This window comes from Toxotes jaculatrix, chromosome 14 (assembly GCF_017976425.1).
Source record: "Toxotes jaculatrix isolate fToxJac2 chromosome 14, fToxJac2.pri, whole genome shotgun sequence".
Lineage (NCBI taxonomy): Eukaryota > Metazoa > Chordata > Actinopteri > Toxotidae > Toxotes > Toxotes jaculatrix.
Window position 1 is genome coordinate 18,616,682 of NC_054407.1, and position 16,859 is coordinate 18,633,540.

Consider the following 16,859-nt stretch of genomic DNA (forward strand, 5'->3'; position numbering starts at 1 on the left):
ACAACCCTTGTCCCGCTCTGGTCCCGCTCTGTCAAGCGCTCCCTGTCAGTGAAGCCCCGCCTCGCCGCGAATCTGACCCCGCCCTCCCCCTTTTCAACCGCGCAGACCACATCAACTGGATCTGATCGATCGCTCCCAAATCCGGATCTGTATTGAAGACCATGTCCGCCAAGAAAATAACATTTAAAAAAAGAAAAAGAAACGGTGTTACGAAGAATAAAAATTTTAAATAAATAAAATAAAAAATACTTTCCACTTGTAGTAAAACTAAACAGTGCTGTCAAAAGTTTGACTTAGTAAGTTCATTTGACTTACAAGGTCAAAACTGAGATTCAAGTCAAAATGATGACTTAGTGTATTTAAATTTTCAATTAGTGTAAACTCTATTTTATTATATGTACTAAAAAAGAAAATAAAAACATTATCAAGAGACAATTTATTAGTTAAATCTTGGTATATTAAAATGCAATAACTTAACATAAAAAAATAAAATTGTAATTGTTTTAAAAAAACTCTTCCACTGTTTTAAAGATACATTTTTGTAGCTGCAAAGCAAGATATATTTAATGGATTAAAAGTCTTTTAGTACACTTGTGAGACGTTTCATTTTCTCTTCCATGATTCTCTTGTTAGTTTCCGTCTCCTCCAGGAGCTGACGCATCTCCTCTTCCACTTCAAATACCTGAGGAAGACACACACGAGCAGACAACCTCAACTGCAGCAAACACATGATTCTTTTGAAACTATGCAGTACAGGAGTTCAAGTCTTTAAGTTATCGAATTCAAGCATTTTAGTGACTACGAATGCCTTGTTGGGTGAAATGCATAGAATCAAACTGGGCATAATTAGAGGTAAGACTGACTGAAATAACAGAGGCCTGTTTTAGTCATGGTACTGTTAAAAACCATTCTGAAGCTGCAGATCTCCACTACAAGGTTTGCCCTACTTTCTTACATTTATTCATTTTCACATTTTTTTTCTCAAATCCATAAACTCTCAAGAATTTCAAGGACTGCTGGAAGAGAATGATCTGCTATGTCAAGAATGTCAGCCTTTCAGCGACAAAATCTTTTCCATTATACATAATTAATAATAAATCTAACAGTGAAGTAACAGAGACCGCATAAAATGTCTGTGTAGCTGTCTCTCCTCCAGCATGATCACCTGTAACCATTGGTAACCACTTTCAAAACTGCTCCTTTTGAGCATGGTAAAGCAGATAAAACATTAGAAAATCACATTACTGTACCATAAAATAAAATATTCAGACTATTTTAATTAGCATGTGTCCAATATTTACCAAGGACAGACTAATCATTATTCACATTAGATTGAGGACTAGGCTGGCTTTTGTCCATGTTTCTCAAATATGGACACACTGGCACAATGCAGCTGTTTTGCCTACCGACTTGGAGAAAAACCAAGGCAGGCATTTCTGTGAAAAATCTATATTTTACCTTCTGATTGGCTTGTTCTATGTGTTTCTGCTTTTCAGTAGCCAGTCGCAGCAGCTCAGCTTGATGGGCGGCCTGGACAGATTCCAGTTGTCGACGAAAAGCATCGTCCACACAGTGTAACTTCTCTACAGCAGCTCTGCCGAACAGACAACCACAAATAAAAAAGAATACTACATAACAACATTTTTACAGTTACAAGCCTTCAGAGTTCTCCAGCTTTTGTGCTTGGGAGAGAGATGGAAGATGCATGTATTTAACAAACTGTCCTTAATGCCCGAAAAACTGTTTTAAGTGGGAGTGAGACGTACTGTATTTGTTTTTTCTTTTACACTTAGGGAGAAAAACCATTTTATTAGCTTTCTTAACCCAGGAAATAACTTCCATGTCCTCCAGGATTTAGGAAACCTGTAGAGCTGTCCTAACCTGTACCCCACAGGTGGACAATGACAGGACAAGCACATTAAAGAATAAAGAACATTTGATTTGAAGTAAAAATTTATGATTTCATTCAAACTTCTTTAGATGGATTTTGTCCAGATCTATGAAACTGTGCCTTCTCCATAAAAAAGACAAGTGAATTTAAACATATCTGAAAACCATATATGGGATTTAACAACTGTGACTGCATTTATTGCATCTCAAATCTCCATAACTTGTCATACTCAACAATTTATAACCACTACAAAATTTAAAAAAGACTGAATGTTTTGGTTATGAAGGCATGATTCTTAATATTGTGGCCAAATGGTGTGTAAGAGACACAGACATGCCTGGACCATGAAAGTGGACTGATGTCCATGTAGCAGCATTGTTTAAATTGCTTGACACAGCATGAGGAGGCCAGAGTGACAGATGGGAAATCTTGAAGAGAGTTGTGCTCTACTCTGATATTGTGGCATACTTGTGTGCTTCTGTTGCTTTATCTCGTTCTTCCAGCAGCGAGTGTTCCTTGGAATCAAAGTTCTCCTTCATGCGCTTCACCTGACTCTCCAACCGAGTGAGCAGGTCTGCCTTCTCCTGCCACTTCTTACAGGACTCACTAACAGAAGAGAGACATCAAAACAGGAAACATAATGATGTTTCAGAAAGTAGCTGCTACATTAATGTTTGATCATCATCAGCTGCAGCAGCAGCAGTCTGAGGTCACAATGAGGGTAAGGTTGTCAAATAACAAAAATGACACCATTAATTTTTTTTAAAAATACAGTGGTACATTAATTATAATGCACCTTTAACCTTTTATCTTTGTCTTACTTCATTTTCCACATCTACACCACACTAGAGCAGAACATTTCTGTGCCAAGTATAGCGTGTTTATGATGGGGCGCTTGCCTGTAAACTCTTTTGATGTCCTCGAGCTCTGCTTCTTTGTCCTCCAGCTGCTGTTTCAGCTCCTCCTTGCGCAGGCTGAGATGTTCCAGCCGTTCTCTCAGCTCAGCCTGCTGGGCTGTTTCCTCCTCCTGCTGCTGCTGGAATCTCTTCTGGGCCTGGACTGCCTCCTCACGCAGCCTACGGATGTGATCATCACGCTCCTGCAAGGCCTAGACAGCAGGAAGGTGAAGGAGGAAGATAAACTGCCTCAGTGTGTTTCAAGATAACAACAGGATCAGACAGATAGACAGACACATACACACAATGGCACAGAAACATAGGCACTGCTCATACAATGCTCATGGTGAAATACACAAACCTGAAAGTTTGAAAAAGTGACAGATGCTGCTAGGATGCTGTGTTCTGTTCTACCTCTTTGAGCTTGCGGATGGTCTCTGTCTGGTCATCAATGACTTTGGCTTTGATCTTGATGGTATCATTGTCCCTCTCATTCTGTTTCTTCTGTGTCTCCAGCTCAGTAGTCAGCACTTCTATCCTTGCCTCTAGGCGTCCACGGTCCTGAGCTAAAGACACTCCTACCAAAGAGACAAAATACATAAAATTATAAATCAGATCATGTCTATAATGAAAGCACTTGAAACTGTACACAATGAAACTGTACCATAAGTTTTTTTTATTCTATTTGCGTTTTCCTTTTCAAAGTCTTTTAAAAGCTGATTTAATATTTCAAGTAAATTAATATAAAAAAGTGTGTGTCTCCCAAATAACCACTAGATGGCAGGCTTTACTTGATACAAATGAACAAAAAAACATCAGAACGTACAGCATTAAGCCAAATAGATAAGAATAGGATGGACTCTTAGAGTCCTTAAAAGCAAGTAAAACTGGCTGTAAGTGTCTGCCACGCGCTGTACAACTGATTGAAAGTGGACCAGTGCCCTCCTGGAGGTCTCCCACCTTGCTGAGCGAGCTCCTGGCCCCAAATCCTCCTCTCTGCCCTGAGGCCGTCTATCACCGACTCCTGAGCTGTGAGCTGAGACAACAGTCGCGCCTTGTCTTTCTTCAGCAACTCAAGCTGCAGGCCGAGACGCCGGTCGTGCTCCACCTCTGCTTCCAAGGAATGTAGACGGCTCTGGCAGAGGGACAGACAGAGAGACAGTATTAATGATCAACGGCCATCTGTCACGGCTGGCAGATGGAAAGGCAGCTGGACCGTTCAGTATTCATGTTGTCTCAAAGTAGTGGGTCTCCTACAGGCACAGGCTGAACAGTTTTTGAAAAGGCAATGACTTATGCTCAGGACAGGTCATCTCCACTCTGTCTTATATAATGTGATTTTTCTTCAAACCTGAATCGGTTAACTTTCTTCTAATTTTCCTGGAGAAAAAAAATCCCCCTGTGGTGCTGTACCTTTAGATCAGCGACAGCGTCTCGCTTGGCTTTGATGAGCTCAGAGATGCGGGTCTTCTGTTCTTTGACCATGGCTGTGAGCTCCTGCACCAGAGAGCCTGATTTCTTCTCCCTCTGCTGTGACTCAGCGAGGGTCGCCCTGAGCTCCATCAGCTCTGCAGTCATCTGATCACAAGCCTCCTTCACCTGGAGAAGCAGAGTGTAACTGAATGTGAATGAGACATCTAGGAATTAAAAAGAGTGAAGCACTTTTGGTCCAAGCATTACCTGACTTGACAGTTTTATCAATCAATGTCACTTTGAGGTCTCACATAAAAGGTTTCAGCGTTACAGATTTACAGATAGCAATCTTTTAAAGGTTTTCATGAGTGAAGGTTTGGCTGGCAATCTCTGTCTCATTCAGACTTTTCTCAAAGGTCAAAAGTTTGGAGACTTAAACTAGAAAATTGTGCAAGCAGTAACAATCAAGAGTAAGATTACATTTTGTGCAGAGGCTGAATGAAAATGGTAACTATAAGGAGAAAGTTTAAATCCAATCCTTTTCTATGGCTTTCTTCCTGTGGCAATACCAGACTACTTGTCCAGAGCCAATTGATCCTAATTCAATCTCAGCTTTCACCATCGGACTGAAAAAAAATCCACTGACGCTATCAAGATGGGGTTCAACTCCAGTTCAATAATTCACTCTTTACTGGACACAGTAATCATTTATCAGGCGGACTGTAAGGAGAATATCATGTAAAATAACAGGCCATCTGTATGACTGTCTGTCTTGTAGCCGACCTCAGAGAAGCGAGCAGCCTCGATGGTTAGTGCCATGCGGAACTCGTCCTCCAGAGCAGCGTACTGCGTCTTGCCATCTGCCACTTTCTCCTGCAGCTCTGCCTCCCTGTGAGCATGTCTCTGTTCCACTGATGCAACTTCTTTCGCTACTGCCTCACAGAAATCTGCCCCACCAGGCTGCAACCGCAACTCCAGCTGTTTTCTGTAAAACAATGCAACAACAAGCACAGTACACTGACCTGTTTAACAGGTTACTGGGGATTTAACACAAACACAATACTCTTTACACTGTATTTTGTGGGTAATACCATGAAATTCTAACTGTAATAGGATTTTGTTATAGTAGAAAAGTGTTTCAATAATGTGTTTAAATTATAAATGAGACTGATATGCTCTCACAGTATTTCATTTGGATGCAAACTTCTAAAGAAATTTTGTTACTATTAAAAACTACAGCATTAAAGCTCCTAAAAACAAAAAAGTATTTTTCTATAACCATAAATATTTGATAATTGTTCACATATACAATTATCAAATTCAAATCTTTAAATTCGGCCAGCATGCTTCATCAGAACTGTGCAGCTTTGGTTTGATCCGATGTGACGGTGCTGCCAGCACAAGCAAATCATCCCACAGCCGTCACCAGATTTTAATTTGAATGGTGCTAAATTCTGATTGGTGCACAGAAATAGGTGACATCACCTTTTACCAACTGAGCCCCACCCACTTCAAGAGAGTGAGAATTGACAGATTCTAAACACAAATATTAAAATCTCTCATATGAAACAAAATGCTCTAATTTTGGCAGAAAATGTTTCACCACCCCATCGGTTACAATAAGACACAGATTAAGAAAACAGGGGGCCAGAATTGATACTAAGCGACTCTCCCAGTGATGAGTATAAAATCCTCCAGATGTACCTGTGCTCTTGCTCCCTGGATGCGAGCAGTTCGTGCAGCTGCTGCAGTTTGTCTTTGTGCTGGCGTACTGAGGCTCTCTGAATGTCCAACTCCCTCTTCAGAGCTGCTGCCTTGTTCTCCAGCTCCTGGTGTCGCTTCATCTGTGGAAGGTCAGCGCATGTTTGTGTCACACTGAATGACCCTCTCTGCTCTCATCCGTCAGCCCTTATTCACGCTGAACACCGGATCACTAAAATACTCCACTAGTATGATCAGAAACGATAGTGACACAGGGATTTAACCTGAGCAGAGGTAGGCAATAGGCTGTAACAGTAATTTCCATTTGTAAGAGTCTACATAAACTTGCTCTGGCTTATAGAATGACCTGACTGAATATACACCATCTGCATCAAAACACTGATACAAGTGTTCTCGAATACACTACAACAGCTACTGCACCTCTTCAGCCTGCTGGCGAGCTCTGAGTGCCTCTCCATGGGAGATGCTTTCCTCCAGTCTGTGCAGTGCAGTCTTGTGATGTTCTTCGCTGCTGCGGGCCTGCTCCAGCTGCTGGGTTAGGGACTGACACCTCCCCTCCAGCTCCTCAACACGAGTCTGCAGTTCAGAGCGCCCCGATCGCTCCTTGAGCAACAATTCTTTCAGTCTGGATGGGAAGAAAAAGAATAATACACTAACTGTCTCTTTTTACTGTATGTGGAAATTGGTATGCAACTACTACCAATTCTGTGATGCCCTTGATTGTCCTCTGTGTTTTATCTCTCTGTTAAAAACATGATAGCCTGTGAAATTGAAAAAAATCTGACATTATAGCATAGTCAAAATCTTATCTCAAGGGAGAGAAAATGGAAATATAGTGGGAATGGAAACAGGAAAAAAATGATTATACAAAAGGGCAGTCTGGTGGAAAGAAAAACAAGAGAAAAGAACCTGGAAGACACACAGTACAACTAAGAGCCATGGAAACTGTAGGACTAGATCATATTCAGTAGTTCCCTCTTTAAATGTGCCACGATGAGTCATTTCTCTGTAATCTGTCTCCTGATGAGCGAGGGAGTCAACAGTAACAGCCGTGCTCAGTGCCATTAGAAAGTGACAGTTGAGATTGATTCACGTAATACTGCTGACATATGCTTGTCACCAGGCTTCTAATTACAACCATAATGCGGATTTATCTAAGCAGGGTGTGATACAAATGAGGACAGTGCACCAAATAGTTCTACCTGGCTCTTTGGCTGTATCTGTGCAGTGCAGAAAGAAGGGAAAGAGATAAGAATATTTAATTATAGATAATTATAGCCTCTGGAATTTAAATATACGGTATATAAGCTGGATGCATGTGTAGGTTAATGATCTTTTTCACACTAAATAGCTTTATTATCACAGACAACTGCAGGAATACTTAAAGGTTTTGGTGTGATGGAGCCAATATGTGTGCTTGATTTCATAAGAGGCTTTGGGACAATGATAGTGAAAAATTTTAATGGTGGGATGGATACTCATTGTTCAAGAATGAGGCAGGCAGCAGGCCCTGGTCTCAGGAGAGACCATACAAAAGATGAAGAGAGTAGAAATGGATGAGAATCCATTATGCAGTTGACAACTAAAATCCACAGAGACGAGGTCAATTATGCCTTTTCATAATGATATCTGCTTTAGAGCTTCTGAACCGATTCATGTGGAAGTTTGTGTGCGTAGTGCATGCATGTGCATCAATGTTTTTCCTCTTACCGGTCTGTGGTGTGCAGGGCCATGCTCTGAAGATCCTTTTCCTCGCTGACCTTTGTCTGCAGGCTCTTTAACTCCTCTGTTAGTTTCCTCACTGCCTGCTCAGCCTTCCAGCGTCTCTCCCTTTCCTGGTCACGCTCCTCTACAATAGTCTGAGCCGCACACAGACACAAAAAAAAATACACATTGAGTAACTGTGTATTTCTTTAGCTTCAACTCGAAAAGTGGATTTCTATTACATCTCAAATTGTGTTCTAACTGTAATTGTGATTGAACTGTAATTTGTGATGATCTAAGGGATGAACAATTAAACGCTGTATTTTTCCAAAAAGTTTCTGAAGTTTTTGTGAGTTCCTGTAAAGAATACTGATAAGAATAAAGGGGAGTTTGACTGAGTTTACACAGCAAAGACAGGACTTCTGCCCCCTCTGGAGCCTTTTGTGTCTCCAGAGGGAAGTGCACACAATCTGATGCCTCAAGTGATGTCACTTGCAGCACTGCTGGTTGGGGATGAAGACTACACATCTGAAAATGAAAAAAGGAGTATTGTTGTCTTTGTTTTGCAGTCGTTTTTTGCAAGTGGTGCCTATTATTGTATCCCTGTGTAGGTATTCTACTGTGTAAGTATAATAAAAAAGCACTAAAGCACTAAAAAGCATGAACAAAAGTATCTTTTACAGAGATTATGGTACAAGAACACAGCGGAGGTCTACAGCGTTCTCGTAAGGGAACATAACCTTTTTCATATTACACTACATATATACTGTAAAAATAGAAGCTGCCATTCAGTCTAAAGGAGACTTATCCATCCTGTACCCTGTAGGTTTCCTCCTCCTCAGCGGACTTGCTTTTCACATCGCCTGCAGCCTTAGCAGTTCTCAAAGGTCCTCTCCTTGCTGGTCCCGCTGTGTCCACACCCCCTGCGATGCCAGGCTTCCTCCTGGGCCCCAGAGCAGACTTTGAAATCCTCTGTTTATGATTCTCCTGATCGCTGCACATAAAACAAATCACAGTTATTGAACCAGCTGTAAAATTGATTATAAACAGCCCTCAAGCTAATGTCTGGTTCAATAAAGGTCAAACCAGATGACTTGCTCACTTTTATAGGTAAGCAGAGTTTAAAAAAACTTTAAATTGAATTTGGAGCTAATATTTTAAAATCACCTTGCTTTTGACGAGGACAGTTGGGAGCTTACTTAAGTTAAATTACTTAATCTTAAGCACATGTCATCAGTGGCTGATGAAGTAAGATGAGGGTGTAGACCACAGAAGCGTGGTCGTTAATCATGGTAGTGAGATGACAGTTGTAATTTCTAACATAGAGGAGGAAAGTTTACCATGTCACTCACAGAAGAGAATTTATCACCCCCTTTCAGCTGAGAGGTAAAAGGATTTCCTCTATCATCAAGATATGTGATGATATTAAGTTGATGCATGATGTACAAAATGGAAATATCTGTTACCACATATTGTGTTTGACTGTCATGGTTCAGAGTTTCAATTATTATATCAAAAAGACTTCTGTGTCAGCAAACTTGGCAAGTATATGAATGTAATTATCACTGCTCAGAGGTACACTGATTCTGTTACAGAGTTTAATAAAGCTTAAAAGGTCTTCAAACAGCTAAGTTTCAAAACATTAACAGCTATTTCTGAGCAGTTTAGGGCTTGTGTGGGTGGCAGTTAGCTATTAAAACAAAATCGGGGAGTACAAATGAGAACATAATGGCAAAACAAATTCTTTTCACTACAGAGTAGTTAACCTGACACCTGAAACACTGTTTTGTATGCAGGCAGAGAATCACCTGTCTGATCTCCTGCCTTTGGTCTCCTTGCTGGTCGCCCTCGTTGTTATGTTGTTACGATGTTTGGGGATCCTGGTGCGCCTCCTGTTCTCCTTGCCGCTGTCACATTCACTCTCTGACGTGCGGTCTGTGTCCCTCTTGGGTTTTTGCACCGTCACCACAGAATGAGTAGAGCCACTGGATTTGTCACCTGCAGGGGCCTGAGTAAATATTGCAGAAATAAGGATTAATTTTTTGCAGAGATACTGAATAAATCAAACATAGGGTATATTTAATAGACACAGCGGCAACATGAACTGGAACGCTTAAAAAACTCTCATTCAAATATAAAGATTTCAGTCTAAAAGTAAACAAATAACAAGCTGGGATACAGTCACAAGTACTTACTGTACTACAAGTACAACAAGCAGCCCCAACATGCATCTTTAAGATGAATGTTCTCTTAAATGTGAAAATGCAAAAACACTGTTATTGATAAGACATATTTTAAGAGAACCTCTAGATAAGTATTTAGGCTAAACACTACTCTTCACCTATTCTCACTAGTGTATAGCTCACACAAATATGTCTTAATAAGCAACTCAGTGGCTTTCAGCAGTGTTAAAAAGGCACCTGCTGGATGAGCCGGGACACCTGGTGCTCCAGTTTTCTGATGCGTTGTTCATTAACAGGGTCTGCTGGATCAGCCACAGTAGAATGAACAGGCTGGAAGCACTGGCGATCTGGCTGTGGGGCTGGATCTGCGATTGCTTCAGAGGCAATCCGCTGACGAAACTGGGTCAAAACCTCATCAATGCGGGGTGTGGTGAGAGGGCCATCCCCTCTAACCTGCAAAGGAAACCTAAATTGTTTTTCCCACTTGATTAAGAACACGGTCTTAAATCTGGGTACTTACTATGGCGGCCTTACTCTCTACTCCATCTAATTTTCCTAAAGAGAAAAACTAATGGAAATTGCCATCTGGTGCAGTGAATGTTTAAAATACCTTACTGGTAAAGAGAAAAGACTCCTTAACTTCTGCTATTCTGGTATAAATCCACTAAATTACATTATATTCCAGCAGTTGAGTAAACACTGAGAATCTCCTATTAACAACAGCTACTTGCACTACAGGGTGACATGGTAGCTCAATGAATAGCACTGTCACCTTGCAGCAAGATGGTGCAAAGTAATTAAAATCCTCCAAACTTTATAATTATTCAGCAATATGACACTGTCCTTCTTCAGTTAGCACTTCCAGGAAGTGAAAGGACACACTATGCAGTGGGAAAATCACACTTTTTTTCCTGTATGTGTGAATGAGCTTTCCAAATCCAAAATATACTGATGTGGAAAACAAGTCCATGAAAGATTAAATGACTTTGGATATGAAATGCCAAAGTCATTTTGTATCATATTCCAAAAAACATTTTGTGAGGAATTTTTCTCTCATGCCTCTCATGTTACACTGTGCTCTATATGAACGTTATAAATTAGCTGCATCCGTTCTTTGGTGTAGCCAAGTGTCTTTTGCAAAAAAAGACAACTTATCTTCCTTCTTAAATTCTTAAAGGTTAAATTCTGGAAAAAAAAACTGCAATATGGTTACTACATCAAAATACACAGTATGAGAATTAAAATTGTAAAAATTAAATGTAGTATGGTATCAGAAATTACAGCTTCATTGTGACTTGTATCTGAGGAGAGCAGAAGGTCCACATAGTCCTCCAGACCAGGGATATCACAGAGACCGCCTTGACCTAGATGAGATGGATTTCCCAGCTGGTCCAGGCCATCCAGGATGGAGATCTGTGGCAACGACTGCATAGCAATCTCCCTGTATCCTACAGCATGACAGACACACGCATACATTTGAAAACCCTGACTGGACAGGAGCTGTGTAACTGTCCACAAACACCATTATTCAGTATTGCCACATCAGTGGTAATATATAGCCTGAATAAGACACCAGGTGTTATGTTGGTTATGTTGCATAAAATCAAATAATCTATATATAAATGAATAACCTCTCTTCTGCATGTGCTATCCTCACTGATGCTGTTCATTTAATGAGAACTGAGAACAGCTAATATAGGTGTATCTACGGATGCTGACAGCAAGGGCTGCGAGAATTCTTTATGTAGCCCTCATTGATTTAAAGAGATGCTTTCAATAACTACTGCAGTGAATTAATCATGAAAAGGAAGAGATGGATAATGGGTGCACAGAATAGGTGAAAAGATTTTCTGTACTAATATAACTGCCGTCAATCCAATTACAAAGAGACTAAAATCAAATGCATACAAAGACAAACAGACCACAGTTGGCTGTCAATATGACTACCACTGATTTTCACTGTACCTTCATTATGGTAAGTACTGGTAAGGATTGTGAGTCAGTTATTCTGCAAAATCTAACAATTTGTCCTCTGGATTAGTGAGTGATTCATGAAAAACAGAATTTTAAAAAATATGCTATTATAGCACATATTGTTGATGTCATATTTATTATGTTTTTATATACACTCAGCTGCCATTTTAACACTTTGATGTCCTACCTGGTGACCTGCACACAGGGTTGTCTCTGCCATCCTGGCTCAAAGTCAACTCTCTTAAACCTTGCAATCCCAGCAGGCACTGCAGCAGATGATCGATGCGATCCAAGTGGTTGCTATGGAGACTGAGGTGCTTCAGCTTGTACTCCGTGCCATGAAGATACAACAACCCTAATGGGAACATCAGGAACCAACAGTATTGACATGTCAATCACTTGCTGATGTTTTCATTTGAATGCAGAAAAAGAAAACTGTGTTCAGTCAGTATTGAACTCACCAGTAAGGTTATTTATCTGATTGTAGGACAAGTTTAATCTTGTTAGGTTCACAAGGCCATTCAGTCCTGAGGTACAGGGAGGGGACATTAACAACAGAGTGATTTTACAGCTCATAAAGCAGTGATGGCAATGTCAGAGTAAACACAAAAGCCAGTAATTAAGAATTACTACTTGGACTACTCCCACAATGCTGAAACATTTATTGTCCAACTAAACTGGTGACTAAAGACTCACCTTCAACCTTGGTGATTAAGTTACAGGATAAATTTAATGTCCTCAGGGAAGTGAGGGAACTTAGACCCTCAATCTTAGAAATGCAATTGGAAGAAAGGTCTAAGTGCCGCAGGTGCCAAGCTGAGGTCAGGCCCTCGATCCTCGGGATGTGATTGCAGTGCAGATTGAGTGATGTTACAGTGGGACTCAGGGGAATATCCAGCAAACTACACAAAAGGCAACAAGGTGAAACAACAGATTCACCACATAAGAAAAAAAAGTTTAATTACTTAGTACCCCAAATCATTTGCTCTGCTTTTTGAGTCAATTGTATTGTTCAGGCTACTAATTATCCCATAAATGTGCAAAATACCTATAACCGTTGCCCAGAGGCTAAAGAAACATCTTCAAACATCTTTTTTTCTGATTCTGATTCTGATTCAAATGTCTTGTTTTTCTTTACAGTCCAAAACCAAAATTGGTATTGGTTTTGGATATTGATTTTTCCTTCTCAGATTGCTTCATTGAAATTGTTTTTAAAGGCCCCAATAAGGCTATTTCCTGGGCTGGTACTTGCTGGATTTCACAAGATGAAAGCTAAAAACAGAGAGCATTAGAAACAACTAGCTAATATGCAATAGTGTAACACTACATTTTGCTGGTAATACCTCTGTACTTTTACTTAAGCAATTGATATTTTAAAAGCAAAATTTGCACTTTCAAATGATGACAGTGCCACCTTTACTTAAGCTTGGACGCACAAGAAAAAGGAAAAGGAAAAAAAAGAAAACACGGAGATTAGTTACCTTGTTATATTCTTGTCTATAAGACTCAGCTCCTTGTCCCCCATAACGACGACATAGAGCCAAAGTTATTTACCTGCTTGTACTGTCTGTGAGCTGTTCAACATCAAGTCTGTTAACTAACAAAACAAACTGTTGTCACATTAGGTTAAACGTTCAGGAAAATTGGGAGGAATGAGCTAACACAACAAAATCTTTAGCTAAGTTACCTAGCAGCTCATCAAACAAGTTTACTGTCGATCGAGCTCAAAGAAGGCTAACTCGTTCCAAACCGTCTTCAGACTACAATTTAAAAAGCCAACAAGTGGAGCGTTGTATTTTCTTACAGCCAAAATAGCATTTTTGAGAGTAAAAAACACTTGTTGTTGTTGTTAGCCTCTGTCGAGTTGAACTAGCCGCTTCTGGCATCGGACTTCCTGTTTATGATGACGTTGTTAACGGCAACATCCGGGACACTGAGACTCTATCCAGGCTGTCTTGTATTCCAGGCACTGACATTATTTTTATTTTAGGTCAACGCAGAGAAATTTAAAACCTTAGATTATCTGATTAAAGATGGACCCTGGGTCAAAAATCTTTGGCAGTGTACTATCACTGAATAGTACGTGCCCTGAAACAGCAAAGTACCAGAGCAGGATGTTCCATAGCAGTGACAGACAAATTTATGAAAATATGCCCCGCAACAAAAGCTTAACTTCTCCCTTTTATAGTTTACTGCAAAACTTTTGCAGATCTTTTTACAAATCTACTGTCAGTAATGTAAATACAAGTCTCCTGTGCATCCCAGTGAACGTGACCTTGTAACTATGGACGGATTGTAGGACAATGGGCCCTGAGCAAAGACATGTAACATGACTCCACCCCTCCTGTGTATGACTTTTACAGACAGATGAAGTTTGCCCAGTTGCCATTTCATTGGAGATTTTCACAACTTTCTGTTTTTCAATCATACCACATGAGCTTTGTGAGTGAGCAGAGGAATGGGCTAAATCAACCTTGAGATGTGACTGTCTGCTAAACAGCTGTTTTCAATGTCAATAGAGAACTTTGAAGCTCATTGAGGGTATTATAAATGAAAAACAGCATCAAATCAAAGCAGGTACATTCACGTAAGATACAAAAACACTGTACAATATGTTCATACACAACCCATGTGAAAGTTAAGTCTCAAACCATTCTTTAAATTTTATAGATGTATTTACCTCAGCTCCATGGTGTTAATCACATATAATGCATTACAGTGCATGTGTCTGCAACTATCACTATGCACCTGTGTTTAACTGATAGTGATTTTCTTGAAACTGAGTTGAAAAGGCTAAATCATCTTAATGCTAAAGCACATCATGATTAAAATCCAGTATTCCTGTTCACCACATCATTATATACTTGTCTTTAAGTACCAGCTGCTTCCCTCATTTGTACAACCCCCCACCTTCCTTTGCATCAATTCCAAAGCCAGAAAATGTGGTAAATGCAGGAGTTCTTGGCTAAAGCACAAAAAAGAGAACACATGCTACATGAGAAACATGCCTGCAAAAACATGACAGTAATAACACAATCTATGATCTATGATCTTTAGTCTTTAGTTAATAGACCCAAATAAGTATCTCAAAACCTGAAGTCAAAATATGTTTAAAAGTGCTAATAGAGAATTAATAGTGGGCCCCTGTTAAAAAGCAGAAGTCATTTTTAAATGCGATTTCGACATTGACATATCTGCGCATGTTTTATAATAATGGCTGCAATTTAAGAACTAATCTCAGAACTGTGGAAGCTGACTTATAGGCCTGTGAAACAATGCATGCTGTGAGTTGTGCATCCTTGCTCAACTATGACTAATCACAGATGTATTATTGAGATCCTGACCCCTATTATGCTCATAATTCATCCAGCAGCTACACAGGCCGGTGATTGATTCAGTTCATCACACACTGAACCTTGTCCATATTAGAGGAGCTGCATGACTGATCATTGTACGCACTGGCTGCCAGCCAGTGATGATAGAACCAATTATACCTGCAACCCCGCCAATGGCCCTCCTTAACTTGTGAAAATGATGATCTGGTGCTAATGAAGTGAGTGAATTAGAAATACCATCTGTTGCTACCTTTACACCTCTTCTCTCTCATTGGCTGCAGTTTTCAAGGGCACTGCATTAAAAAAAATTAGATGAATATTCTCAGTGCCAATTTTAGAGAACAGGACTAATGTATAGGAATGCTGTAATTAAACTTGAGTGGAGAATTTGTACATTTAGCGTCACTCTGTGTCTGTATTTTCACCTTGCTACTGTCATTTGTAATGAAAACGGTTAGAGGGAGGTAGGGCGAAAAAGTTACATGGAAGTGTTGAGTCAGGCAGCAAGTTTGCAAAGGTTTTTCTCATTACAGCTGTGATTGTGGCTCACTGACATTGTGCTGGGGAATGGCGATTTTTTTTTTTTTGCCAAATGCTAACATCAGCATGATGACATGCTAACAGTGACAAAGCTGACATACAACCAGGTTTACCAAGTTCACCATGTTACCATGCTAACATTTGCTAAATACAACACAGTATACAGCTGAGGCTGATGGGAATGCCATTCGTGTTGGAGAAATAAAACCTTTGATCTGTTTGCACAACATGAAAACTTAAGGGATGAACAAAGTTATTACAACTCATCTTGAGAGGGGTGCACTTGTCTGGAGTGGTGGAGGAAGTATTCAGAACCTTTGTCTCAGTGAAAGTACTAATACCACACTGTAAAAATACTCCATTATAAGTAAAAGCAATGCATTGAAAACGTAAGTAAAAGTATAGGCTATAAGAATAATCAAGAAAATGTACTTAAAAGTATTCAACGCAGAAAAATGTCCCCCACTCTGACTGTTATGATATATTCAATACCAACATACTGATGTATATCATTTGATTATTATTAGCCTACTGATGCATTAATGTGAAAGCAGCATGTAGTTCATGAGCTCCTCACATCTTGTAGATCGTAAAATTGTAAATTAACTAATACTAGTAATAGAGTTGTTAGGTACTGAATTATAATGCAGAACATGTACAAGTATAAGCACAAGCACTTCAAACTTGTACTTAAGTGCAGTGCTTGAATATGTTTACACAGTCACATTTCACCACAGAATGTCTACGCCAAATTTAACAGCAATCCATCCAATTTGAGACATTTCAATAAAAAACACAAAGGTGAACCACACAAGTGGCACAAGGGGACAGTTCACAGGCGCACAGACATTGTTAGGAGTCTGGGAATCAATCTGTACAAAACTTCACAGCAATCTATCCAATAGCTGCTGAATTTGAATAGTTGTTATATTTTACAGTAATAGAGAATAACTTTAAGCTGAGTCAGGTATTAACTTTCCAAAGCTACTTCTCTTGTCATCTGAGGTTAATAAAAAAAAAAAAAAGCCAGTTGTTTTGCAAGCCTTAAGTGAAAGTAATGTTTTTGTACTGAGCAGAAGAGCCCCACAGAAACACAGTCTCCATGTTTTTTATAGTTGTTTGTGAAACTGCAAGCCACATACACCAGTCAGGCAGAGCTTTTTTTTTTTTTTTTTTTTTGTGGGAGGAACAGGTTTATTTC

At 39.7% G+C, this 16,859-nt stretch overlaps 1 protein-coding gene across 1 annotated transcript; it reads right to left on the reverse strand.

The window, feature by feature from the left end:
- Window positions 1–363: 363 nt before the first annotated feature.
- On the reverse strand, window positions 364–13,666 carry lrrcc1 (leucine rich repeat and coiled-coil centrosomal protein 1). The gene is made up of 19 exons (XM_041056289.1): window positions 13,265–13,666; window positions 12,480–12,685; window positions 12,245–12,310; window positions 11,971–12,138; window positions 11,091–11,257; window positions 10,047–10,262; window positions 9,435–9,634; window positions 8,446–8,620; window positions 7,633–7,781; window positions 6,343–6,547; window positions 5,905–6,044; window positions 4,984–5,185; window positions 4,201–4,386; window positions 3,748–3,922; window positions 3,202–3,365; window positions 2,791–2,999; window positions 2,360–2,497; window positions 1,459–1,594; window positions 364–682 (listed from the first exon to the last, which is right to left on the reverse strand). Exons 1-19 carry the CDS (start codon window positions 13,306–13,308, stop codon window positions 572–574), a joined length of 3,057 nt encoding a protein of 1,018 aa, XP_040912223.1. The 5' UTR covers window positions 13,309–13,666; the 3' UTR covers window positions 364–571.
- Window positions 13,667–16,859: the final 3,193 nt, after the last annotated feature.

Excerpts from the sequence above, each read along its gene's own strand:
- lrrcc1 (XM_041056289.1), bottom strand. The coding sequence starts at position 13,308 with ATGGGGGACAAGGAGCTGAGTCTTATAGACAAGAATATAACAAG. Across the intron at positions 3,366-3,747 it reads CCAGGAGCTCGCTCAGCAAG|GAGTGTCTTTAGCTCAGGAC; the intron begins GTGGGAGACCTC and ends TCTCTTTGGTAG. Across the intron at positions 1,595-2,359 it reads AAAGCAACAGAAGCACACAA|AGCTGCTGTAGAGAAGTTAC; the intron begins GTATGCCACAAT and ends TCTGTTCGGCAG.